The 27534-nt window shown below is 46.9% G+C and overlaps 1 protein-coding gene across 3 annotated transcripts in view; it reads left to right on the plus strand.

Moving 5' to 3' along the window:
* Positions 1 to 6559: 6559 nt before the first annotated feature.
* GSG1 (germ cell associated 1) overlaps positions 6560 to 27534 on the plus strand; it is a 33941-nt gene continuing 12966 nt past the window's right edge. Inside the window, exons 1-4 of one of the 3 annotated variants that reach the window (XM_030553798.1) lie at positions 6560 to 6659; positions 9482 to 9658; positions 16222 to 16277; positions 19645 to 19963. In XM_030553798.1, coding sequence (XP_030409658.1) covers positions 19645 to 19963 — 319 coding nt within the window. In that variant the 5' untranslated portion in view covers positions 6560 to 6659; positions 9482 to 9658; positions 16222 to 16277. Of the gene's footprint in view, positions 6660 to 9481; positions 9659 to 12222; positions 12341 to 16221; positions 16278 to 19644; positions 19964 to 27534 lie in introns of those variants that run through there. The other 2 variants (XM_030553809.1, XM_030553819.1) reach the window with 2 other exon arrangements.

The raw sequence follows: 27534 nt of genomic DNA on the forward strand, positions 1-27534 counted from the left end.
CACTTGACAACCTTTGTATGAGATTTGCTGCAAATATATAACAGTGGTTGCAACAATGATCTATATGGTCCGTGGTGACAGTAAATCGATATAATAGGTTGACTTATGTTATATATATGTTATGTTATATCTTATATATATAATAGATATAATATAGGTTGACTTATGTTTCTAGTGTAGACACACTCTATGTCTGGAAAACATGCCTTATAGTGAGAGACTTAAGAAGTTGAATCTATTTTAGCTTATCCAAGAGAAAGTTAAGAGGTAACTTGATCATGGTCTGCAAATACTTACATGAGGAAGAGATTTCTGATAGAATATGGCTCTTTAACATAGCAGAAAAAGACATTAACAAAATCCAATCATTGGAAGCTCAGTCAGACAAGTTCAGACTACAAATAAGGCACATATTTTTGGCTGGTGAGGATAAAAAACCCTTTGAACAACTTACCTAGGGACATGGTCGATTCTCCATCACTTGAAGTTTCTAAATCAAGATGGGGTCTCTTTCTAAATGGTATACCTGAGCTGAGACAAGTTGTGGGCTTGATGCAGGAATTACTGGGTGAGGATCTATGGTCTATGCCCGGGGTAGGCAACCTATGGCACATGTGCCGAAGACGGCATGTGAGCTTATTTTCAGTGGCACTCACACTGCCCGGGTCACGGCCACCAGTCTGGGGGGCTCTGCATTTTAATTTAATTTTAAATGAAGCTTCTTAAACATTTTAAAATCCTTTTTTACATACAACAAGAGTTTAGTTATATATTATAGACTTCTAGAAAGAGACCTTCTAAAAATGTTAAAATGTATTACTGGCACGTGAAACCTTAAATTGGAGTGAATAACTCGGCCCACCTCTTCTGAAAGGTTGCCGACTCCCGGTCTATGCTATGCAGGAGATCTGACTTGATTATCACAATGATCTCTTTAAAATCTATGAACTCCTACAGTTCAGAAGGTTTATTGCAAAGGGAGGAGTGATTATTGGGACAGAGTCCTCAAGAAATCCCTGGGAAATGGAAACAGAATAATTAATTCTCAACAGTAATTAAACAGAGCTCTCAGCTTTAGTGAAAGTGCTCTGATAAAATCTCTTGACACACCTGCTCCAGTGCAGAAGGTGGAAACCACGCTTGCCTGCAGGTCCATCCTCTGGGGAGTGTGCAGCCCAGGTGTACTCTGGGAGTTAAAAGGAGCCACGGAGCCCTCTAAAATGGGAGACAAAACTTTCGTGGTGTGGATTTGGACATTTAAAGCAATGATTCTTTTCCAAGCAGTGATCAAATAGCTGTCCGGGAGCCTGAAGAAGTGAAATAATTTTCTCTGGATATAAATGTAAGTTGTTCACCAGCAGTGAAGCATCTGAGCCACAGGCTTGAGGGATGGGCATGGGTGGGGAATGTTACAGAAATCACCCTCCCCCACATGTAATATAGTGAGTGAGGCCAAAGATCAGGTATGAGTAGTGGCTTTCCCAGGGTCCCTCCCCTTTGCACACCAAAAGAAGGGCACCCCTGAGGCAACAAGCAAATATGAAGGTACTAGTTGAAAATTTTGCCATGCTAGCTGCAGCTTATTAGTGATAGGGAAACAATTTCTTTCCTAATAACCACACGTAATAGGGTTCTCTAGCACCGTCCATCTGAAAGGATCCCAAAGCACCCTGCAGACGCCATATGGCCTCCAGTTCTCCTGACCTGAGGTAAAGCTGATGAAACAGCTATGAATGGGGAAATTTACTCTCTCTAGATTTTCATTTTCATTCAAATCATTAGAAAGTGTCTTTTCATCTCTGGGTGGAAATCAGATAATGGGGTAGGCACAGATGCTCCAATCCTGCGAAGCGCTTATGCATGTGCTTAAGGGCCTTGATGGACTGGAGACAGGGGGAAAAAACCACAAATACGTTCTGGAACAGTTTTGTTGTGACTCTAATGCTATAATATTCTGTAACAATCACTCAAGCCTACAGCAGCACTATTGTCAGAGGGAAATAGAGGGCATTGTTCTAGAATCCCATATTAATTCTAAAGAGGAGGCGGGCCAAGGGAGGAAATGGGAGGGGCAGCTGCACAGTAGGACTGAAGTGCTGCAGGTCAGATTTCTAAATGCATGTTGGCAGAGCCATGGGACATCTTTGGGATTGAAATATCAGGTTTTCCAGTGTCACGATTGAGGTTATTTATTTGGCGTATGCAATCCAGTCAAGCCAAGCCGCAGCATTCTTATCAACGATGTTCAAGGCATGAAGACCTCCAGGACGCTGAGTCATTTTGCAGTTCTCGACAATGGGTGTCATAGTTTGTGGCTACCTACACTGACATTGTGGACTGTCTCTACAATGCCACCGAAATTCTGCTGCAACACAAATTCCATGTCCAGTACAAAACCGGTTCAGAAGGATCCATTGCCTTCGCGGAAAATCAAACCTGGGTTGAAGCTGAGTGAGGTCTAAGACAAGATAATTATTTGTCACTTTCTCTGCGGACCATGAAGCCTGCCACACATCCTCTACTGTAAATACCTCAACCGATAAACTTATCCACAATGGGCGACTTGAGGGCAGACGACCATGTGGTGAATCAAACAAGTCTTTAATTAACTGTAGATGTGGCATATTACTCACTTTTGTCACAAGCTTTGCTATGCTTTCCTCTCTACAATCACTGGGTGGAGCAATGTTGCAGAGAACCAGTAACCATGGTAGAGGAGTAGATTTAAGTGTGCCTGAAATAATAAGCATGGTGGAATTAAGTCTTACGTCCATCATCTTTGTGTGAGACAAATGAGCCCATACTGAAGCACAGTACTCCGCCGCTGAATAACAGAATGCCGAGGCTGAAGTGTGTAATGTCTGGGTTTTGGCGCCCACTATTGAGGTGCATTGGCAGAGCTGAGAGCCAAGTCTCAGGCCAGGAACAACAAAGGACTGGAGAGCATTGGCAGAGCTGTTTGGTGTGCCCACACAGGGTTAGCAAAGGGTGAGACATCAAACTCTGCATTCTAGATTTTAATCCATTATTGTAAACCCTGATTTAAAAACCATTTTACTTTCAGAAAATGAGGGAAATCATTAAAAATTCAGTTAACTAAAATAAAAATCCTCTTGTGAAGAATGATTGGTGAGAGCCAGGCTGGGACAGTGCCTTCCCCCTTCTCTACAGCTCTCCCTGGAAGTGGATCTGAGTCAGGCAGAGCAAGGCCGGAGATCACAGCGCCTGATTATGGGTAGGCTTGTTCCCTGTCATAGCTGTTGTAACATTCTTGCGACACATAATCCTCACTGCAAGTCTCATTTGTCTTGCTCTCCATGTTTCACCCAACTGGGAGCAGCCCCTCAGAGCGGCAGCCACAGCTGTTGCCACCCCGACTTCTCTCTTGGGACTTCTTGTTCCTTTCAGATAGGCTGCATGGCTCCTCAGCAACTGCAGGGCTGCAGGCTTCTTCTGATTGTATCCTAGCCACGCCCTCCTGTCTCTCTGTCATCTGTCTGCCTGGTCACAGATCTATTTTCTCTCCCCCTCTGAGATTCTGTAGCCCCTACAGAAGAGTTTCAAACCATGCTAACTGTATTATATAAAAACAGCATATCATAGAAATTAGAGATGGAGAAGTTCTGTTACAGCATCTTATCAATTTCCCTACATTCAACCCAGCAGGACTATTCCCTTACAGTACCATTTCCAGAGCTTTGTCCAGTCTGTTTCTATATGGCTTATGCAATGGGGCATCCATCACTTTCCTCAGGAGACTGTTCCACAGTGTAATAGCTTTCACAGTTTGGAAAGATTTCCTAGCTACGCTCTAGATTTTCATTTTCATTTAAATCCTTCAGGAGTGGATTTTTGCATTTGGATGGAAACCAGATAATGTGGTAGGACTAAAGGCTCTTATCCAGCAAAGCTCTTATGCATGTGTGTAGGGGCTTTGCTGGATTGGGGGAAGAAAGAACATCACTTTCCACTCAGTATTATGCATGTTCTCCTAGTTATATCATTTATAACACACTAACAGATTTCTCTTTCATTATAATCACATCTTGCAGATGTCTGTAAATATTGCTCGTCTCCCACATAGTCTTTATTTAGTCAAGCTATTTAGTGTTTGGCTATGAAGTCTGGCAATTATAAGTCTTGCTTGCCTTATGGGAATTGTTGTTAGAATTAATTAGTTAGTGTTTGTACAGAACATTATAGGCAGGGATGGTAGCATCGCCTGTTATTAAGGTTGCCCAATAATTCCCATTAGGAGACGCTGTTTTCAGTTGCATATTACTTTGCCAAACTTTAACACTTTGGACTGAAATTTTCTCTACACATTGCCTTCCTCAGGTGGAATTGTTTTGGAAGATATCTGCCACAACAGTTCAGCCATTTCTGAGAATGAGGCTAAGCTAAAAAACACATTGCTTTACTTATATTAGAATATTCTTGCGTCTTTTTTTTTAAATAGCTCTAGTGCCACCTGCTTTAAAACAGGGCCTTGAATTCTGACAGGGGGAGACACCTTTGCATGAGGGATGATTAAGTCTGTTACCATCCCCGTGGAAATCTGGCTGGATTTGGTCAAGGTACACACCTTTGTAAAATCACAATTTGCACATGCTCGGGAGATATCTTTGATTTTAACAGCTAAAATCTTGGAAGATTCTGTCCTCACTGAGCATGCTCTGGCCTCTCTTAGCTCCTCCCTTTGAGCAGATTGCTTATGAGTCATCCCCACAGAATAACTGAGTTGGACTGAGGGCGGGAGAATGAGTAGACTGGGATAAGGAGTCTGGTGATACTGGGAATGGAGGAGAAAGAGAAACTCTGACTGGGAATTGGCAAGAGGGAGGCTGGAACTGGTTGAGTATGGAGACTGTGATGAATAACAATGGGGGAGAGATGGCGATTGGGATTGGGAGCTGGTGAGGGAAAGGGGATAGGACAATTTGTCTGGGGATGGGAACATTGAGAGCAGACGAGGATCTGAAAGAGGGGATACTGGGACTGGCTGGACAAGGAGAATGAGACTAGGAACCAGTGGGAGGGGGAATGGGGCCATGATCTAACAAAGAGTTAGAGTGCAGGGAGAGAACTGGGATGGGATGGGCAGAGACTGGGCCAAAGAGATATGGAGAGACTGTGATTGGATGAGGATCCTAGTGTGGGGAGACTAGGACTGGGAACCATTGTGAGGTGGGGAGAAGCAGGTGAGGTGAGCTGGGAGAGGGAACTTGGATTAACTGGGCAAGGATACTGGGCCTGAGTGTGGGAAAGGAGAGAGGCTGGGAGCTGGGGGAAGACTGTGGCTCAGACAGCAAACCCAGAAAGGGAGAGTAGGATTGGCTGGGCAAGTAGACTGTAATGAGAAGCCTGAAGAGTGGAGACTGGGTAGGTGTGACGTTCCCGAGGATACAATCTGGACTGTTGAACAGCTGTGTCCCCTTAACTCTCTTATTGGGTACCTTTTACACTGCTTTGCTTTGAGAACAACCACTCCACTAGAGTGATTTGTGTCCTCTGCTCTTCCTTCTTATAACATTTCTCTTCTTTGAGAATCATCTCCAGCTGGGGTTCAGGCGACAGCAAGTCTGTCTGCCACGATGTAAATTGCTTTCTTACACCCTTCTTCCTGCCAAAGAATAGCTGCTCAGCCCAGTAATAGTCCACTTGACTATGTTGACACCTGACAGAGGTGCTGGCTAACCTTTTGCCTCTGAGGAGTTGGTTTGGGCTGTTTTTTCTAAACTTGGATCATGTCTCAGCAATCTCATAGAGTAGAATCTCTACATACAATGTTGCTACATGCATTTTACCAGGACAATAATGATCAGCAGATTATAAGTTTTTAAATGATACCTTGCAAGGCATACTTTGTACAAAATGTACCATAGTCTTGTAAAAGTGGTGAACATGTGGGTACAGTCTGTCACAGTAGGCTAGTAGGATGAGACTGGGACAAGAACCTATGGGTAGGAAAGAGACAGGACTGGGGAAGAGATATGCTGATGGAGATGGGCTAGAAGGAGGGCAAGCTTGTGGGAAAAAAGCAGAAGAGTCTGTGACTTTTAAACCATATGCCTCGCCAGAGGCTGGGGTGGAACCCAAGTTTCCTGAGTCTCACTATTCCTCTGCTGTCAGAAAATATCTGTGAAACCCGCTGGCAAAGTGTGTGTGTCGTCCCCCTCTAGTGCTTGTCCATATAAAAGATGACAACCTGCTATGGCTATTGGTTACTCTGTTAGCTGAAATGGCAGAGGTCTCTGTGGTCAATCTAAAAGTTCCAACCCTGTTGATTAATCATGTGGGGGTCAATATGATGCCACATGATGGAATTTCTGTTTTTTCAGTTTGCTTTTTTTTTTTTAATAAACCTAGGAAATTACTTGCAACAAACTACATTAGAAGCAGATTAAGGGTGCTAAATCAAGCAGTCAAATTAGAAAATGCCGTAATTAAGGTTACCTTTGCAACCGTAATTCAGCCCCCTTATGTGTATACATTGAGTTTAGTTACATAACAACATGCTATTTTTTTTTCTACAGGGCTGCTGTCTCATTCAGTGCACAGAGTGGACAGGCTCTGGGGTTGAATCAGGGCTCTGTTGTGGAGGAGGCTGTTGTCTCTAGGACCCCTGCTGTATTTATTGTAGAAGGTGGAAGGCACAGGTGAGCACCATAGAAAAGAAGGTGGAAGGCACAGGTGAGCACCATAGAAAAGCCCATGAGGAAAGTGATACTTCTGTCTGCAGAGCAGAGTTTGGATAGTGTGCAGGAAATAAGACCAAGAGCCACACCCTGACCAATGAAGAGAAAACAAAATACTGAATAGCTGCTCTGTAATTGAGTATCATCCATCCTGTGAAATGAATGAGGCAGGGATCTGTGGCAAAAGCAGGACATAATCAAGTAATTACTGACTATATCATAATGCATTCACACAAGGGGACTGAATGATGGCTGCACAGGCAAGCTTCATTCAGGCATTTCTTAACTTTTGACTGATTGACCTTGCAACCTTAATAATGTTTTTAATAATATTTTTGGTGTGTAACTTAAGATCTAGGGCTCGATTCTCAGCTGGGTTAAAGTGGTCCAGCACCATTGAAGTCATTGGAGTTTTTCATAGACTTTTGCAATCCTGTCCTGTGTGAACTTGGCCCCTCAGTTAACGATAGGGTGACCAGACAGCAACTATATAAGCCTATGTAAGAAAAAAGACCCAAAAATCGGGACTGTCTCTATAAAATTGGGACATCTGGTTACCCTAGCTAATGAGCTCCAGACAAGCCCTCTAAGGGTATGTCTATACTGCGGCATAAGCCTGTGCTTGAGTTTGGACTCAAGCCTAACCCCTCCCCCCTTGTGTCTACACTGCAGTTGTGTTAACCCAGGGCTCGGACCCAGGGTCCCAGGACCATGCAGGGCTAGAGGGTCCAAATTCAAGTCAAGCTGGGATCCAGGATCTGACCCCTATTGCTTTGCAGTGTAGATGCAAACCCGCTTGACTTAGGTCCTGGGAGTCAGCCAGAAGTATCCTACAATTCCATGGGAAACTTCCTTAGTCCTCTCTATCCCAAAAATCTGCAATCCACTCTAGTGAAAATGGAAGCCACACCCCTGCAGGACAAGGAGTAAAGTTTATCTACAGTGCACCACAATCCTAGGGCTAAAGTGACCACATTTTGGAAAGTGTGTGTGTGTGTGTGTGTGTGTTGGGGGTGGGGTGCTAGGGGCTCTGGGGTATGGTTATTTTGACTTGGGTCTGCGCTCTGCAGAGTGGATGCCAGAGCCCTAGGTTTTAGCATGGGTTAGAAATATTTTAACATGGAGTTTAAATACAATGTAGATGCTCAAGCCCAAGGTTCCCTAACATGGGTCAGCTGGCTCCAGTCCCACTAACCCTGGGCTTACATTGCAGAGTAGACATACCCAGAAAGAATCAGGGGCTTGTGCTCCTAGGCTGTGTGAGCCCCAGAGCAGGACAGTGACACATTATGCATGCATCACACACACACACACACACACACACACACACACACACACACACGTGGTGCTGCGTAAAGAAATAACAATACCCCTGACTCTCGCTCTCTTACACACATACACACAGCTGGAAGTGGAGGGAGTGAATGAGAGGAAGGGGGGTTACACAACAGAGACCATTACTATAGCAACCCTCCCCCTCTTCCCCTTGGCACAGTGTGAGGAACTATCAGCTGGGTGTTTCCCTTCAATTCTCACACCCAGACATTCCCAAAGCAGTAGCAGCAGCAGCAGCAGCAATAGAAAGCCCCTTTTGCCTTGATCGTTTTTTCCCAGCCTATCCACTAACGTCTACTGGCCTTCCTTGTACGTGTCACCTTCATAGCCTGATCAACGCTCTTCCCTCTACTTTTGTCCATCTACACTTGAATTCTACTCTTTTAGGGTATTTCTGTCCAGTCGCTTTTCCTGTCTCCCTCTGGATGCTCTCTGCCTTGGGAGTATTCCAGGAAAGCCTTTTGTACCAGTCACAGGAAATGGAGAGGAGGAAACATCCCCCCCCCCATTTCAGCCCCCTTCTGCTGCCCGAGTAGTTGGGAGATCTAGGGCCTGTTCTCTGCCTCCAGAATTCCCAACATGTTCGGTGTGGTACTGGGGTTGCCCTGGCAACAGAATGGCTGGCTTTGAGACAACTCCAGAGTAAACACAGAGAGAGAGAAATAGAGAGAGGGAGGGAGACGCCCAGCCCCATGACTGTTCCTTGTTCTCACTTTGACTGGGCCGCTCCCTTTCCATGGGGCCTCGCGAAGGCCTCCAGCTCTCTCCCCCTCGCGTGAGCTTCTGTCTATGTCAGTCATCAGCCCGCATGAGGCGAGTGCGCCACAGGCTGTGCAGAGGCAGGCTCTGCAATTCTCCCAGCTGGCTGGGAAATGGCATCGCACCACACACCAATCCTATTGCTAGGGGGACTCCAAAGCAGGGAGCGGAGGCTTCACAGCTGTGTCTCCTCCCCCAGAAGACAAAGCTGGGGAAAGTTTTCCCAAGCCTCTTTTGGTTAACAGAATTTCCCCTTTATATTAATTGCGGGGAGGGGTACCTGTGTTACTGCTGCACTGGGCTAGACAGTTCCCAACACACACAACTTATGGGATTCAAACACTGAGGTTCCCCCTCCCTCTCATGTTAACCTGGCCTCATTGCACTCACAGAGGCAGTGTTCCGGGTTACACTTGCTGCTGTTGAAGGTAAACTTTAATGCCGTGACCCAGCACATGGTATTTACCAGACCTGCAGACCATCAATGAGCAGATGACCTCCGAGAGCCATGAAAGAATTACAAGGGATTTAAAATCCTCGTTTTAAAAAACAAAACAAAACACCCAAAAGCTATAACCCCTGATAATTAACAGATTACATGAGTTAAAATGTGCAGGAATAATACTCAGCACCTTTTGTTTTCAAAGCAAGCATCAGCTATAACTAATCCTCCTCCATCTCCTCCACAGGGCAAGCGATTCTTATTATGTCACTTAGACCTACATCTCTGGACTTGTCTCTTGTTGCACCCTCTGCCTGCTCCACTTTGTCAGTTCTGCCAGCCTCAATGCCCTTTTTTGCCACCGCCTACTGCTCCAGTCTCTGCACTGCTTGCCATGCTGTCTTTTATGCATGAACACCCACAGGTAGGCAGTTTGTAATAAAAGGACAATAAAACCTCCTCCCACCCCCAAAAAGCTAACTCTTTACATTACTTTCTCCTCTGAATGTTCTGAGCATCTTCTGTCAACTCAGATCCTGCAAACACTTATGTATGAATGTAACTTTAATAACATGGTTAGTCCCACTGACATCAATGAGTAAAGTTACTCACATGCAAACTGAGCCTTTAGATTTTAAGCAGAGCTGGTCAAAACAGGTTGGATTAAAATTTGATGTGGAAAAATTCAAAATGGTTCATTTCATCTCTCTTGTTTCATTTCAATAACATCAAAACCTTTAGTTTTGATAAGGTAAAAACATTTTCTTTCTACTTTTGGTTTTGATTCATTTTGTTTTAACTTTTATATTATATTTAAATTACTTTTCATATTATATATAATATGTATATATACTACTTGCATATTATAATGTTTCAACAACATGTAAATGAAACACTTCTATAGTTCTGAATCAAAAGTTTTCTGCATTTTTGTTCTGTGGAAAATGGTGGCTTTTCAGTCTGATTTGGAATGAAAAAATTTGAAATGTAAGAATTCTCCATCCCATGGAAACTCTGTTTTCTGGTCAGCTCTAATTTTAAGCCCTTTGGACCAGAGACAATCTTTACCTTTGTGTTTTGTACATCAGTGAGCACACTGTCCGTGCTAATCTGTAATAAATAAATAATAGTAATTTTGAAGACAGCATAACCAGAGGCAGAGATTAAATCCCGATCCTGCAATGAACTCCACAGGGATGACTTTTGCTCCTAGGAAGAGCCTGCTTGACTTCATTAAGGCTCCATGTGCAATGAGGTCAGCCCACACAGATCTCATTTAAGATTGGGTGTAAATTATTTAGCTACTACCATAGTGTCAGTGTCAGAAACAGGCGCAGAACTCCAGAATTTGGGTTCCATGCTAGACCATTAGCTCACACTAAGCTTCTCTAATAAAATGCATTTATTTGTGGCATTTAAAATAAAATATTTAAAATCATTTTGTTGCATGTCACCTGCCAAGTTTAGGGTTCTGTAACTCCTGTGGTACAGATGATGACAGGCATAACAAGTTCCAATGGTTGGAAACTGAGGCTGGACAAATTCAGACTAGAAAGAGGGCACAAAGTTTTGATAGGTGAGGGTAATTGATCATTGGAACAAGTTACCAAGGATGTGGTGGATTCTTCATCACCTGCAGTCCTTTTAAGTCAAGATCAGATGTTGTTCTAAAATATCTGCTAAGCTCAGACAGAAATTATAGGCTTGATTCAGAAATTAATGGCTGATGTTCTATGGTCTGTGTTATGCAGTAGGTCAGATTAGATTATCATAGTTGTCCCTTCTGGTTTTAAAATCTATGAATCTATGACAGTTCTTTGCTCTATTTAGGTATTTGTGAGGATATTTATTCTTAGAAGGGATCCTATAATAGGTATAACTAAAACTGTCAACAATTCATTTTAAAAGCATTTCTAAATGCAAAGAGAGACATTCTGCAAAAATGGAAATCCTGCAGTTTCTGTGACATATTACACAATTCATGAATTAGCAAGCTTAGAAAGAATTAACCCATCAATAAAATGACAAATGGTGCATTTCAAGGCAGTTGTACAAATTTCCTGGAGATTCATGACTAATCACTGCTTAATGAAAGAAAAAGAAGAGCTGCATGTTTCCACGCTTTCATACTGGCCATTTTGGGTATTGTCCCCAAAGAGCTAATGGAGATAAATACTTACCTTACCTAATCTAATGGATCTGTCTATGGGCTTGTATGGCCCATGCCACTGTAGTATCCGAATGCCTTACTCACACAAGCAAGCCCTGGATCTTATTTAATATAACTATAGAGCTACAGACACTGTTGTTGTTTTTTTCTTTTCCTATATATTATATGTTGGCCTAAATTTTTAGAAGGGACAAGTGATTTGGGGTTCCTCAATTTTTGGGTGCCCCATCTGAGCCACATTAAAGGGGCCCAATTTGAAGGCAGCAGACTATCAATGCTTTGTGTAAACTGAGCTCTCTTAAGATATCTTAAGTTGGGCATCTAGAAGTCAAGGCAAAAACATCCCTAGTGAATTCTGAAAATTTAGGCTGCTGCATTTAATTTTCCTTTGTTTCCTGTAACCTTATGTGTTTCTTAAATAGGTCAAAACCATAAAGATATAAATGAAGAAAAAACAATTCCCCTGCAAACAGAATCTTTTCCAGAAGAAATGCAGGAACTTAAAATCAGGTCTTAAGAGGTGAAAAGCTTGTTTATTCACCTCTAAAATATATTTGTAATGTGTAAACAATGTATATTCAATAAGTATATTCTGTTAGTGACCTTGTGTCCCTAACAGTATAACCAATTTTAATGGTTTTAAACAAAAATTCACCTTTAAATGGGTTTAGAATCCAAACAGATGCCTAACTAGTTCATTGCAAAGTAAGAGTTAATTCATACATACAAACAGCTAAATAAAGGTTGCAATCTGAGTAGAATTATTTAGGGCTCAGGGAGAAATCTGGCATTTGCAGTCTGTGACTGGTTTTGAAAAGTCCGGCTCTAATGTCACCACTACTCGGAGATATCCGCTGTGAATGTTTCACTGAGGGAGGGGACAGTTTATCTGGACTTTATTCATACAAAAGCAGAAGAAGGAGCTATAGGTAGAAGGTAACACAGAGGTGTAATGTCTGAGGAGCTTTGTGAGTATGAGTGTGTCTATGTAAATTTAGCTGAGTGAATGTGCGTGTTTTTGTTGATATTGCCATTTTCCCCCAGGGCAACTGAAGAATCCATGTCAGACTATTGCATGACACCTTACTTGCCCATCAGAAGAGAACTACATAACCAGGATATGAAGATCCACCGGTTGAGTATCACTGCCTTACGGTGCTATCCAGTTAGATGCTCAGCACTCTCAAATCCCACTGCAGTCCTTGGACACTGAGAGTGCTCACCTCCTTGCAGGATTTTACCCTGAATGTGTATGTGTGATGCTAAAAATGCTGTGGGAAATTTAACTTTTAAATTATCTGACTTTTGTATATGTAAAAATCTCCTCAAAGATTTTGCACTAATATTATGTCTTGCATTGAAGTCCCTCATTGTGTTCATATAAGAAAAGCACCTGATTGATCATACAGTGAAATCAGAGTGCTTCATGTGTTGACTTTACTAGGCAAAGGAAACCTTTAAAATGGTCAGTGGTGTGAAGCTGCAGATACCCAGAGGAGAAAACTGGAAGAAACAAGTATCAGAGGGGTAGCCGTGTTAGTCTGTATCCACAAAAACAACGAGGAGTCTGGTGGCACCTTAAAGCCTAACGGATTTATTTGGGTATATGCTTTTGTGGGTAAAAAGCCCACTACCCACAAAGGCTTATGACCAAAAAAATCTGTTAGGCTTTAAGGTGCCACCGGACTCCTCGTTGTTTTTGTGGAAGAACCAGTGCTCCCCACGGCATGCTAAGGCAGCGGAATTGTTTAGAATGTCTGGGAGGGTATTTCTAATAGCAAGGGCATGAAATTGAGCTAAGGGTCTTTCAGGTTGAATATCAGGAAATATTTTCCAAGGTTGAAATCTACTGGATGGTAGAATAATTTCCGGATGGAAATCCCATTGCTTGAGATATTTGAAATGAGACTTGGCAAAGCGTTGGAAAATACTGTATAGGGCGCGATCCAGCATTAGCCAAGAGATGGAGCAGGTGACCTATTAGATCTTTGCCACTGATAATTTTCATGGTTTTATAATTCTTCAGGGCTTAGCTGATAGAGATATAAACACCTTAGAAAAAACTAACACAGAAAAAGAGAGAGAGAGAGAGAGACTCAGAGAGAGACTTTGTTCTTTGAGAGAAAACAGAACAAAAAAGGGAGAGAAGGTGGATATAAATTGGGATGTTGCTTCCCCCATACACCTGATACAAGTTAGAGCAACAAGTGAGGCTTCCAGAGAAAAGAGTGAGGAAAAGTTGCCACCTGGTGGTAGGATAAATTCTGCAGCCATCAAAAACACTAAGGGCTAGATTTTTAAAGGTGTTTAGGCACCTAAATACTTTCAAAATTCTGGCTCTTAAGTCTGCTGTTTTTAAACAAGGGCACCTAAAGGTATACACCTAAAATCTATATCTAGACACATAAATTAGAACTCACTTCCACAATAGAGTTAAACATATACCCAACTTTAAGCATGTGAGTTTGTTCCATGTACTATAATGGAACTACTAACATGCTAAAAGTTAGATGCATGCTCCATAGTTGACTTGGGACCTGCAAGAGGATTTTCAGAGGGGCTGACCACCTCTCAGACTCGCCCTCTCTGAAAATCAGGCCCCTTTTATTTAGGTCTGTAAATATGGATTTAGACACCTAACTTTACATACTCCCATTGGAATGTTTTGGCCTATTGAAAGAATTGCCTCTCTCACTAGAAGAAGACTCCTAACTAATATTATATATGGGGCTCACCCTCTTCACTCAGACAGAGGAAGCTGTATTCAACACAACTCAATAATTAATATAAGGATCTGGGGACAGTGGTTGTGGTGTCCAAACATTCAGTACTGCTGCCAATTAGCCTCAGAAGGAAATATATACATAAGAGTAGCCTATGCAAAAGCTAGGACTAAAGTGATCTAAGGGCTCTCAGTCCTTCTGCTTCAAAATATAAGTCATCAGGAGGAAATTATGCTATTGACCATGTAGGGCAATGGTTCCCAAACTGGGGTTCGGGTTCACGAAATGTTACAGGGGGTTCTTGAGAAAAAATTCCCTAATGGTGGCCAGAGCTGTCCCTAGGGACCCTGGGCAGCACAGGCCCAGGAGCCCGGAGCCCCTAGACTTCCAAGAGCTAAGCAGATCAAAGCAAACATATCTATCACACTGAGGAGATTTAAACTTCAAGACTCCTTATAAGAAATGGAAAGGAGGTGGATATTGTTTGCTGTTATTAAAATTAAATAGGCAGCTAGTGTTGTTTTTAAAAGTACTATGAAGAACAAATTTAAACTTTGTTGCAACGTGTGTTGTTTGCCTGGACTGCTCAAGACTTAAATGCTTGTGTAGGAGGAACTCCTTGAGTTGGTTTCTTAAATACCTTCATGCTGTTTCACATCTGATGCTCCTTGATGAAATAGAGGATCCTTGTCTTATAACAGGCTAATTCAAAGTGATACAAGCTACGAAAGTGAGATCTTGGAAGAGTATTGCCGTTTTCATAATGTAATAAAAATACTGTAATGATAAATAATTAATAATAAATAGTGGTAATAAGCATGTCCTAAAAACAAATTTTATATTTCCAAGATCACTGCTTTTATAATTTATACTCAGGTAAAGGAGAATATCCCTGGAAATCTTCATTTTTAGGAGGAGGTTCACGAGATTTGACATTTTAGTGAAAGGGGTTCACAGGTTGTTAAAGTTTGGGAACTACTGATGTAGGGGCATTGTGTAGCATTTTCCTTAATGTCAGTGTGGTAGTTTGGAGATGGAGTGTGCTATACAAATGGCAAGTATTATTTTATATCCACTTCTCAAGCAGCTAGCAATGGGATTTGTAGGAACCAGGACTGCAGACTAGATAGACCATTGCTTTATTTGGTATGAGATGAGGCAGGAGAGTAGGCTAGCTACACACACAATCCATCCTGAGAACCCCGGACAACGCTGGGAGACTCGCCCACCTGCTGACCCAGATAGGCAGGTGTGCATGGGATGCCTTGCGGGCACTTTTCTGTAATGAAGTTCTAACTTAACGCAAGTTCCTTGCGTCATAGTGAGAGCTCCCCTATGCCCTTTAGTGGCTATTTGACATATTCGTCCTGCTGGCCAGTTATTTCTTTTTAATTAAAAATTGAAGAGGTTGTGAGAGGTGCTGGATTGATGCCATTTGGAGTCTCAAATCTTCCATCCTCAGAATGACTGCCCTATCCTTTTCATATGCCTCAGTTCTGCCAAGGAGAATACAACTCCAATGATCAAGGGAGCTCAGCCTCCATGGCCCATTCAGTCCCTTGCCACTCTGTTGTAACTGTCAACGGTGGGACCAGCTACTGCCAATGGTGGTTGTCGTTTTTTGGACTGCTGGGCATTAGTCTGAGAAACTCCGACTCATTTTATACAGGCTACCAAACATCCATCAGATGGGAGTAATTGGAGTCTCCTCTTTATTATATTGAAACTTTTTCCTCAGTGAATGGAGGTCACTCTTTGCGCTTAATCCCAGCCTGCAACACCAATCTCTTCCCGTATAATCTCCCAGAACAGCTGTGCCATGATTGCATTGTGGATTATAAAACAGCTCAAAACAGCTGCTGGCTGGAAGGGAGAACATTTAATAATCACAGGGTGTTGTGGGGCTGGGTGGGTTTGGGAGGCAATGAAGGAGAAAGCTTTAGAAGCAGTTTTTTGTTTTCTTGAAAGATCTAGCTGATAGATGCAGGAGAGAGCAAGGCAAAGAGTGAGTCCTACAGCTGTGCCGTCCACAAACTAAACAACAGCACGTAAAAGACCCACCAGCAAGGTAAATTCTACTCTCCTTTATTTCAGCAGGTTAGCTGCAGAGGCTTTCCAGATGCCAGAAGTTGTCTGACCACTTACTGGCAGTAAGTGCTTGGCTTTTGTAGGGGGACACTTTTCCGGGTGTGTTTGTCTAAGGGAGTAATTCAGGTTGCCTTCTCACTTTCCTAACCAATGTCCACCTCTCTCTTCGCTCTTCTACATCCTCCCAGCACCACCATTTTCTGCCCCTTCTTCTTCCCTTTACCCTAGTCCAAAGGTATTTAGAAAATTATGCAGATTCTAAGATGCTGACACAAATACAGCTGCACAGAATTTTTTTCTCATGGAAAATTTAGGTGAAAATAAAAAAAAGTGTTTGACAACATTTTAATAATGACTGATGCTAAATCCCTTTTCAGCAAGTGCAAACAGAATAATTTTGACCCAAAAAATTCTGAAAAATGGAAAACTTGGTTTTCAGTGGAAAATTTTCAGTTTTCAGGTTTTCTGCTTTTAGATGAAATGCTGGATATTTTTGAGGAAAGCACACACTTTCCACAAAAAACCTGTTTTCTTGACAATCTTATCTTCCTCAGAAAAAAGTGTTATTGGAAATTTTTTCCACCAGCCCTGGCCACAACCCCTTAACTAATACTGTGCAGGTGGCAACTCTCTGCTTCCTGGACATGGTAAAGTCAAACATGCCTTCAGATTAGAGATTGAATGAGTAACTCTGTAGTGTTGGCAGCACCTTTCCCAGTGTAATTGATTGGGATTGTTTACTCTGTAGAAGAGAAGAATGAGGGGGGATTTGATAGCTGCTTTCAACTACCTGAGAGAGGGTTCCAAAGAGGATGGATCTAGACTATTTTCAGTGGTACCAGATGACAGAACAAGGAGTAATGGTCTCAAGTTGCAGTGGGGGAGGTTTAGGTTGGATATTAGGAAAAACTTTTTCACTAGGAGAGTGGTGAAGCACTGGAATGGGTTACCTAGGAAGGTGTTGAAATCTCCTTCCTTAGAGGTTTTTAAGGTCAGGCTTGACAAAGCCCTGGCTGGGATGATTTAGTTGGAAATTGGACCTGCTTTGAGCAGGGGGTTGGACTAGATGACCTCCTGAGGTCCCTTCCAACCCTGATATTCTATGATTCTAACAGGGAGGTTTCTGAGTAATTGTCAATGGAGTGGCTCAGGAGGAGGAAACAGAAGCCTGAGCAATAGACTTTGAAGGGAGAGAGAAGGGCATTCTCAGTAGTTAGATAGTTTCTTACCTTTGCTCAATGCATTCTGCTTGGGCACACAGTGTTTTGAGAGTAGGGTGACCAGATGTCCCGATTTTATAGGGACAGTCCTGATTTTTGGGTCTTTCTCTTATATAGGCTCCTATTACTCACCACCCCCATCCTGATTTTTCACACTTTCTGTCTGGTCACCTTATTTGAGGCTGTGTCTACACTTACAGCAGTACATAGAGCACTGACTTTGCACACCTCCTACCACAGGTATACACAGCAGTGTAGATGATGAGGCACTGCTTAGGTGAGTAACAACATGCCAGAACCTTAGGGTATGTACTTCACACAGTCTTTCTATGCCCAGGCAGTGCCTTCCACGTCTACACTGTAGTGTCCTGCTGCCTCAATGCAGCCCTTCCCCACCACAGGGAAAAACTCCGGCCCAGGGGAAAGGTTCTGGCAGGTAGGAGGCTCCTTGCTGCTGAAGCCTTTCCCCACTGCCCCAATCCCTCCAGGGTATTTCACTGCTCTGTGTAGCTACAAACTGCAGTGTGGATGCAGCCTGTTTTACACTGCAGCCTGCAGCTATACATACCCTGCATGCTGCCATCAATGTAGACAAGGCCTTCTGTGTGATGCAAGGCTAGTCAATCCTGCTCCCACCCAAGAGGAAAAGTTGCTACATCTCAGGCACTGTCCTTTACTGATCAGACATAATGAGCTTTCTGGTTAACAAAGCAGGGGTTGTGGCTTTCTTGGGCCATGTCCTTGTAATTTCTCATGAGTGAAGCAGCATTCTGCCTCACATATTATTTATTTTTGGTTGTGCCCCAGATGGGCCAGCTGTTTCCCAGATATTGAAAAGGAGGTGGTCCCTGCTTTGCGGAGCTCACAGTGTGAAGGCAGACAGACAAGCAAACACAGGTTAGGGGGAATGGAACAGCAGGAGGCAATTTACATACCATCAACTCTATCCATGGTGAGCAGCACAGCTGAAATAGGTCTTTACGAGAATCATAAATATGGAAAAGTAGGAGCCACGCCAATGAACTCAGCAAGGTTGTACCACGCATTGGGGGTGCCCCATGGAAGAAGGCACTGAAACGATTACATGAGAAACTGGCAGATGGACAGATAACATCTAAATGCTCTAGGAAGTGTTTTGCTGGGAGACCTCAAGAGAAAACCCCAGGGTTCTGGGGGGAAGAGATGTGAGTTATTCAGCAGGGACACTCTTTTCTCCGAGTGAGAACTGGCCAGTGCCCTGACATACTAAGATGCTGTTGGAGTTGCTGGCTTTCAAATGAACTGTAACATTTTATTGTCATTTAAGATCTTCATTACACTTTTTGCAAGACTAGGGGTACTGCCATCCCAGTGATCCATTCAGATTCTGATTTAAGAGCTGGTAGCTTCCTGTGTGGGAAGTGCTGTCTAGTGGGGAGTCAGGCTGGGGAGTCAGGAATCCTAGGTTCTCTTCCTAAGTCTCTGATCTGGTGTGTGACCTTGGTTAATTTATGTAACCCTTCTCTGCCTCAGTTTCCCTATCTGCAAAATGACTATAATCATGTTTACCTCTCACAATGTGGGGCTAAATTAATTAACCACCTCTGGAAAAAAAATGCTTTGCAACCCTTCAATAAAATGTGCTATGGCATTGCAAATTTGCATTTTATTGGGATACAATAGTCTTCTTCACTTCCTGTTCAAAGCTGTTGCATGGTGTTTCTGGGAGCTTTTTAACTACAGCGGCATGCCACCTCAGAGGTGCTTGCATTTCATGGCCCTGATCATTTCATCAGTTTTGTGCATACAGCTTTCTCTGAAGAAAGAAACTCCACTCACTCTGTCACTGAAGGATTATTCCCTACAGTATATTCTCCAATTCCTTTGTTCAGTCCAATTTTAAATGGATGAAGCAACCACTTCCCTCAAGTGACTATTCCACAGTCTTAGGGGTCATGCTGTAAGGAAACGGTTTCTCGTTCCTGAGTGAGGCAATAAGATGCCCTGAGAGTGGCTGTCCTGTTTCTCCTCCCTGCCCTCACACACACACACATTTACACATTTTGGTGGGATACAACATAGGCCCAACTACTCAAAGGTGTTTAGGTTCTGACTCCCGGTGAAATCAGTGGAAGTGAGAAGCCTACATACCAGTGGGGGTCTGGGCCATTGTGCGCGGTAAGGGAGATGCCTGGCTGGTATGTGAGTTCTTCATGTTTGTTTGTTGCAGATGGAACTGCTGAAGATCCTGCCTTGGCATCGTGCTGTCTTGGCAGTTGTCCTGAATCTGCTGGCTCTCTGCCTCTCTACCACAGCCTTGCTTGGCAGCTACTGGTGTGTTGGGACCCAGAAGGTGCCCAAGCCTTTGTGTGGAAGGGGCAAAGCCACCAAGTGCATCGGTGTGCATGTGTCTGCGGATGGAGGTGTTACCAATTCTTCATCCCAGGACGTAGTGCACTACAGCTGGGAGACCGGAGATGACCGCTTTGCATTCCGATACTTCCACACTGGCATGTGGCTTTCCTGTGAGGAGAACATGGAAGGGCCAGGTAGCATCTCCATCAAGGCAGCCTCAGCCTCATTCTTATTACAGCAAAATGTCTTTAGCGTCAATGATAGGTGCCAGGCAGACAACACTAGGGAAAGGTGCCTTCTCCATACCCACAGAACGAGTAGAGTTGGGGAAGTGGCAGTGCCCGCCTCCTACCCATACCCACACACCACACCACCATACTTCATCCCTCAGTGAGGGGAATGATGTGTGGGAGTTGAATGGGTCTTGGAGACAAGATGAGACTGCTAACAAAAAAGCACCTTTGTGCTATTTCTGGTGGGAGGTGGTTTTGCAGTGAGAGACAGGGTGATGGCTTTATGAAGTGCTGACAACTGTCACCGTTTTCATTGCAAGTACCATGACAGGAGGTGTTTTTCTTAAAGCCCTAGGCCCTGGAGTCCTGTGAATAAGAGAATTTTAACGGTCATATTTTTAAAAAACACTCCCCTCCAAAGTTTCTCTCCCTCAGAGCTGTGGAGAAAAGCTTGCGAACCTGAACCTCAAAGGTGCAAATGACAGAAGGAGTATGAACAAGAGGCTTATCTTTAGAAGCTTGTGGTTTGGAGTGAGATGACATATTCATGCTTTTTGAACGCTTGGCACTGGCAATACGCTTCATGCCACCTTTATGCCAACCAAATTCTGCCTGTGCTGGGGGGGCTGGTGTGGCTGGTCTAATTTATGGTAATTTAGACTGATGGTGCTGGTCTAGTTTATGGCAACGTTACCCAGGCTGCCTACGGACTGCTCCGCAGCCCAGAGCCCTTTGAACATGCCTCCTATCACCCCTACTTGCTTACCCCCACCCCGCCTCAACTCCTGTGCTGTGGCTTTTGTCAGCCCCCTGTCACACCTGCTCTGGGGGAATTCTCCCCAAGATAACCTTTATGGCCTGGCATATGTGGGTCAGAACCAGCCCCAAAGGCAGCAAGCAGTTAGGTTGAAACTAATAATACTGAAATGAAAGGCATTTTAGCCCATCCTCGTTCCTCTGAGCCAGCCAACCTTCCCCTTTCCTCAAAGGCACTCACAGGGAAAAGACGGTTACTCACCTTTGTAACTGTTGTTCTTCGAGATGTGTTGCTCATATCCATTCCAGTTAGGTGTACGCGCCGCGCGTGCACATTCGTCGGAAAACTTTTACCCTAGCAACTCAGTGGGCCGGCAGGTCGCCCCCTAGAGTGGCGCCACCATGGCGCTCGATATATACCTCTGCCAGCCCACCCGCTCCTCAGTTCCTTCTTGCCGGCTACTCCGACAGTGGGGAAGGAGGGCGGGTGTGGAATGGATATGAGCAACACATCTCGAAGAACAACAGTTACAAAGGTGAGTAACCGTCTTTTCTTCTTCGAGTGATTGCTCATATCCATTCCAGTTAGGTGAATCCCAAGCCTTACAAAGGCGGTGGGGTCGGAGTGAAATGTGGCAGAATGAAAACTGCTGAGTCAGAGGCTACAGCGCCTCTCGACTGTTGAACCAGGGCATACTGCGAAGCAAAGGTATGGACCGAGGACCAATGGAGCTTCGTGACAGATCTCGTGGGTAGGTACACGAGCCAGCAAGGCGGCAGATGAAGCCTGAGCCCTGGTAGAATGCATGGTGATGTGGCTTGGTGAAATATGAGCCAAATCATAACACGTGGGGATGTCCGCCATCACCCAAGATGAGATCCTCTGAGAGGAAAACAAGCAAGCCCTTCCTTTGGCCTGCTACCGCGACAGAGCCGGGGCTCCTTAGGAAAAGGTTCTGTCAGCACAATATAAATGCGAGCACTCCACAGATGTCCAAGGAGTGCAATGGTTGTGCCCATTGCGTTGAGCTGTGGGTAACATGAGAGGCCGAAACCCCTTAGGAAGGAAAGCCGGGTGCGGTCATAACTGCACCTTGTCTTTGTAAAACCTAGTGTACGGCGGAACCACCGTAAGAGCTCTGAGCTCGGAGACCTGTCTGGCCGATGTAACAGCTACGAGGAAAATTGTCGTGCAAGACAGGTATAGCAGAGGGCCAGTCATGAACGGCTCGACTGGGGGAGACATAAGTCTGGTTAAAACTAGGTTGAGGTCCCAGGATGGGGCTGGGCGGTGCACCCGAGGGTGCAAGCGCTCCAAGCCCTTGAGGGACCTTGAACCCATAGAGCGTGAGAACACGGAACGGCCACCTTAGCCTGCTGGAAGGTAGAGATGGCTGCTAAGTGTATCCTCAGCAATGATACCGTCAGGCCCTGCCGCTGAAGATCAGAGGCAGGCCAAATAGAGGGGATCGAGACCTCAGCAGGAGCAAGATCGAGCGTATTGCAGCTGTAGAAGAAACACTTCCACCTGGCCCGGTCCGTTGACCAGGTGGAAGACTGCCTGTCACCCCGACTCAGGTATGCAGGAGCCACACCGTGAGGTGAACAGGCTGCAGGTCCGAGTGACAAAGCCTGTTGTTGCCCTGAGTGATGAGGTCTGGGTGGGGTGGAAGGGTAATTGGGTCTGTTACTGACAGGCCGAGCAACGTGGTATATCAGTGCTGCCTGGGCCACTCTGGAGCGATCATGATGATGCACGCTCTGCCCCTGCGGAGTTTGAGCGGGACCTAGCGAACCAGTGGGAACAGTGGGAAGGCATAATGCAATTGGCCTTTCCACGGCATCAGGAATGCGTCCAAGATCGATCCCGAGGAGAGACCTCGGAAGGAGCAGAACATCTGGCATTTCCTGCTCTTGCAGTGAGCGAACAGGTCTGTGTGAGGAAACATCTCAACTTCTGGAAAGCAGAACGCCTCACATGGGGCAGAGTGATCACTCGTAAGACCGGAAAGACCTGCTGAGTCAAAGCGTTAAGATGTTCCGAACGCCTGGGAGAAAGGACGTCGCCAGCTCCATCGAATGGGCCATGCAAAAGACCCGGAAATGGATGGCCTCCTGACAAAAAAAGGGGGGGGGAACTATGTCCCTCCCCGGATACTCATGAAGCACATGGCCGTTGTGTTGGCTGTAAACACCGAGATACAACGGCCTCACAGCTGCCGCTGGAACGCCTGGCACGCCAGGCAGACTACTCTCCTTTTTGGGGCATTGATGTGGAATGCCAGCTCCCGAGAAGACTAAAGGCCTTAAGCTCGGGGGTGACCATGAGCACTCGAGCAGAGAGATGAAGCGTCCGTCGTCCGGGGCAGTGAGGGCTGGGGCGGATGAAACCGCATCCCTGTCCACATCAGGGAGGGAGTTAGCCACCACTCTAGGGAGCCTAAGGTGTTCGAGGGAACGGTGACCACCATGACCATTGGCTCCCTGTCCGGGCGGTACGCCGAGGTGGGCCGGACTTGGAGAGGACGGAGGCGGAGCTTGGCGTGTTTGGTTACAAACTTGCGGGCAACCATGGACCCAGGAGACTGAGACAAGAACAAGCCGAGGTCGTTGGGAAAGCCCTTCGAGCTCAGATGATTGTTGCCATCGCCTAAAACCGCAGTTGTGATAAGCAGGCTCCAGCTAGGTAGGAGACCAGGATAGCCCCTAGGAAGTCCAACCTCTGCGTGGGAACCAGAGTGGATTGCTCTATAGGAATCATCGGGTCTTGGCCTGTGAATAAGACCGTGACAATGCCCACGCGCTGAGCGGTTTGTGTCTCAGAGTCTCCTCGGATAAGCGAATCGACCTGATACGGAAAAACGCATATCCGACATCATCGATGGTAGGCGGCGACTATGGCCGTAAGCCAGGAGATTGACAGTTGGCTATAAAGCGGAGGTACCTCCTGTGCGGAGGGAAAATGGCGTTACGAAAGTACGCGTCCCTCATATCCAGGGCGGCATAGTAGCCCCCAGGAGGTAAGGATGGAATAATGGTTCCCAGGGATACCATGCAGAACTTCAACCTTATTCTAAACCGGTTGAGTCCGTGCAGGACCAGGAAGGTCTGAGACCTGCGCCCGAGTGGGGGACTAGGGCATAACGGGAATAAAACCCCTTGCCCCTTTCGTCCGCTGAAGGGGGACAGGGCTGGAGCAAATTAAAGGTGGTACACTGTCCCCAGGCGCACCTTGGAAGGTTCGTCTTCGGTCCCAGTGATAATTACGAGGGACCTTGACCTTGGCTCTTTAGGGGGCCTGACGTTCGTCTGCGACCACCTTGGCCTTGCCGTTTGCCAAAGTTCTGCCTCTGGCTAGGCACAGAGTATTGCGGCTGGGGCCAGAAAGGCCTGCGTTTGGTCGCCGGCGTATGCATGCTGAGAGAACGCATTAGGAGCCCATTGACCATCAGGCTTCGCAGCCTGGGGCTGCCCCTGCCATGACGAGGCCTTTACCAACAAAGGGTAAATCCTGAATGGCAAACTGCAGCTCCGGCCGGAAGTTTGAAACCTGAAGCCATGCACCTCATGGCGGCGCCCAAGGCCAGAGTCCTGGCCGCAGAGTCTGCTGCGTCCAACGAGGCCTGGAGGGACGCTCCGGGAACCTTCTTTCCCCCATCCTCCAAGACGGCAGCGGACTCCTGGCGGGAGGTTTGAGGGAGAAACTCCTTCACCCCGGTGCTATAATTATTGCAGCTAAGCAAGGCTTGTTGCTTTGCTACCCAGAACTGCAGGGCCTCTGCAGAGTACCCTGGCGGCCAAGCAGGTCCATTCACCAAGCCTCTTTCGGCTTCGGGGCGGGCGCCCGCTGGCCATCATATCAGAATCATGGTCCTGAGCATAGAATCTGCGCATATGGAATGACACAGATGCGTGTCCGGACTGCCATGGAGGTACTAAAGAAGGCACAGGCAGAGTCTCTGACTCATTCGGACCTTGCCCAACTCGGCACTGGGGACCGGCACCGGGAGGCGTACCGGTACCTGGAACGAGATCCAGACCCGCAACCAGAACGGTGCCGGGAGGTCAACCGAGATCTCGAGGCTCAGGGAGAGACTACAGGAGTCAAGGTACCCGCCGCGGTGCCGGGAGTCGGAACGGTGCCGACAGCGGGTCGGCGAACGGGATACCGAGCGGTGCAGCGAGTGCGACCAGTACCGATGAGGAAAACAGCATCGGGACTGCCGATGGCGCCAGGCGTGTCGACAGAACCTGGAGTGCCTGCGGGACCGTGATCATGAACGGTGCCGCTCTGCTGTGCTGACAGAGGACGGTCACCTGAAGAGACTGTATCAGGCAGCATCGACTCTGTCATGGCAATGAAATCCCTCGCCATTGGTAACGTCTCCGGCATGGAGGGAACAGCAGGCTCAACCACAGTGCATAGTGGGGAGCTGTCAGGCATCGGATTCGACAGCCCTTGTGGGACCGGGATTGACGGTACCGAGGTTGTCAGAGCTTCGGTAGGTGTCGGTGCCGGGCGATCCGAGTTAGATAAGCTGGCTGGCTGCGGTGCCGTCGGCACGGAAGCAGCAGGAGCAATAAGCTCAACCATGGCGCGTGCCGGGGAGCCGTCAGGCACCGGATTCGATGGCCCTTGTGGGACCGGAATCGACGGTGCCGACGTTGTCGGTGCCTCAGAGGCATCGGTGCCAGGCAATCCGACTGAGACTAGCCCTCTGGCTGCGGTGCCGTTGGCACGGAAGCAGCAGGAGCAGTAGCTCAACCACGGCGCGTGCCGGGGAGCCCTCAGGCACCGGATCCTAATGGCCCTCGTGGGACCGGGATCGACGGTGCCGACGTCCTCGGTGCCGCAGCAGGCGTCGGTTCCGGGCGATCCGACTTAGAGGAGCCCTCTGGCTGCGGTGCCGTTGGCACGGAAGCAGCATGAGCAGTAGCTCAACCATGGCGTGTGCCGGGGAGCCGTCAGGCACCGGATCCTAACGGCCCTCGTGGGACCGGGATCGACGGTGCCGACGTCATCGGTGCCGCAGCAGGCGTCGGTGCCGGGCGATCTGACTTAGACGAGCTCTCTGGCTGCGGTGCCGCTGGCACAGAAGCAGCAGGAGCAGTAGCTCAACCACGGCGCGTGCCGGGGAGCCGTCAGGCACCGGATTCTACGGCTTGTGGGACCGGGATCGACGGTGCCGACGTCGTCGATGCCTCAGCAGGTGTCGGTGCCGGGCGATCCGACTTAGACGAGCTCTCTGGCTGCAGTGCCGCTGGCACAGAAGCAGCAGGAGCAGGAGCTCAACCACGGTGCGTGCCGGGGAGCCGTCAGGCACCGGATTCTACGGCCCTTGTGGGACCGGGATCGACGGTGCCGACGTCGTCGGTGCCGGGTGATCCGTCTTAGATGAGCTCTCTGGCTGCGGTGCCGTTGGCACGGAAGCAGCAGGAGCAGTAAGCTCTACCACGGCGCGTGCCGGGGAGCTGCCAGGCACCGGATTCCGTGGCCCTGGGGGACTGGAAACGATGGTGCCGATGTCATCGGTGCCTCTGCAGGTGTCGGTGCCGGGTAATCCAACTTAGACGAGCTCCCTGGCTGCGATGCAGGTGGCACGGAAGCAGCAGGAGCAGGGGTCTCGATCACGGCGCGTGCCGGGGAGCCATCAGGCACCAGCAGGAATCGTAGGCTCTCTCGACCTCGGAAGAAGAGAGCGGTGCCGAGCCGATATCGGTGCCGGCGACGGCCGGTGCCGAAAGGCCTTGGTAGTATCGGCGGGGTCCGGTGCCGAGGAGGCGCTTCTGCCCGCCACTTGATCATCGCTCGGCGCCCCAGGTGGAGGGGTAAGTGAAAGTCCCACACCGTTTTGTTCTCGGCTTAAAAGCCTTGCAAATGGGGCACTTAGCTGTCAAGCGTGATTCCCTGAGGCACTTGAAACAGGAGTCGTGTGGATCTCCCTTCGGCCGCGGCTTCTGGCAGGCCGGGCCCATTCTAAAAACCGGTGAGCCCCGCATGGGCTCCGGGACCGGGTTCATGGCAGGGGCTACTTCCTGAACCCCGCTAACTAAACTAACCATGTTAGCAAAGAAAAAACGTATAACTATACAAATATATAAATAAAAGGGTTATAACTGCGTAACTATATACGAGAAATACGAGTAGCTAGGGAAGTGGAGGTCAGCTAAGCCGCGCTCCACTGTTCCAACGACCGACACGGGCGGTAAGAAGGAACTGAGGAGCGGGTGGGCCGGCAGAGGTATATATCGAGCGCCATGGTGGCGCCACTCTAGGGGGCGACCTGCCGGCCCACTGAGTTGCTAGGGTAAAAGTTTTCCGACGAATGTGCACGCGCGGCGCGTACACCTAATTGGAATGGATATGAGCAATCACTCGAAGAAGAACTTGGCAGTTCAAGAAGGCATTCTGTGCACTATTTCTCCTTCTGCGATCTGCTGCTATCAGGGCTGGAAAACAGAAAGGACACAAGTTAAAAGCAGGACAACAATTAAAAAAAGCTTCAGTCACTCTCAGATCTTGCTGAGAGGACTGGTTTGTTCCTGGCATTGTCAGGAATGGCTCAGAAACAGGATGAGCTTAGGTGGGGATGCTTAAAGCTGTGATTAATTTCCATGGCAATAGCAGGGTGTGATGAAGTGGGACTGTTTTTAATGTTTCCTCTGAATACTGTGTGGGTGCCTCAGTTTCTGGCCGACACTCTGTCTCCTGGCAACTAATGGCCTGGGCCCTTCCCCCCTGCAAGGGGATGCCAAAGGTGTGGGAGAACAAAGAG

This window comes from Gopherus evgoodei, chromosome 1 (assembly GCF_007399415.2).
Source record: "Gopherus evgoodei ecotype Sinaloan lineage chromosome 1, rGopEvg1_v1.p, whole genome shotgun sequence".
NCBI lineage: Eukaryota > Metazoa > Chordata > Testudines > Testudinidae > Gopherus > Gopherus evgoodei.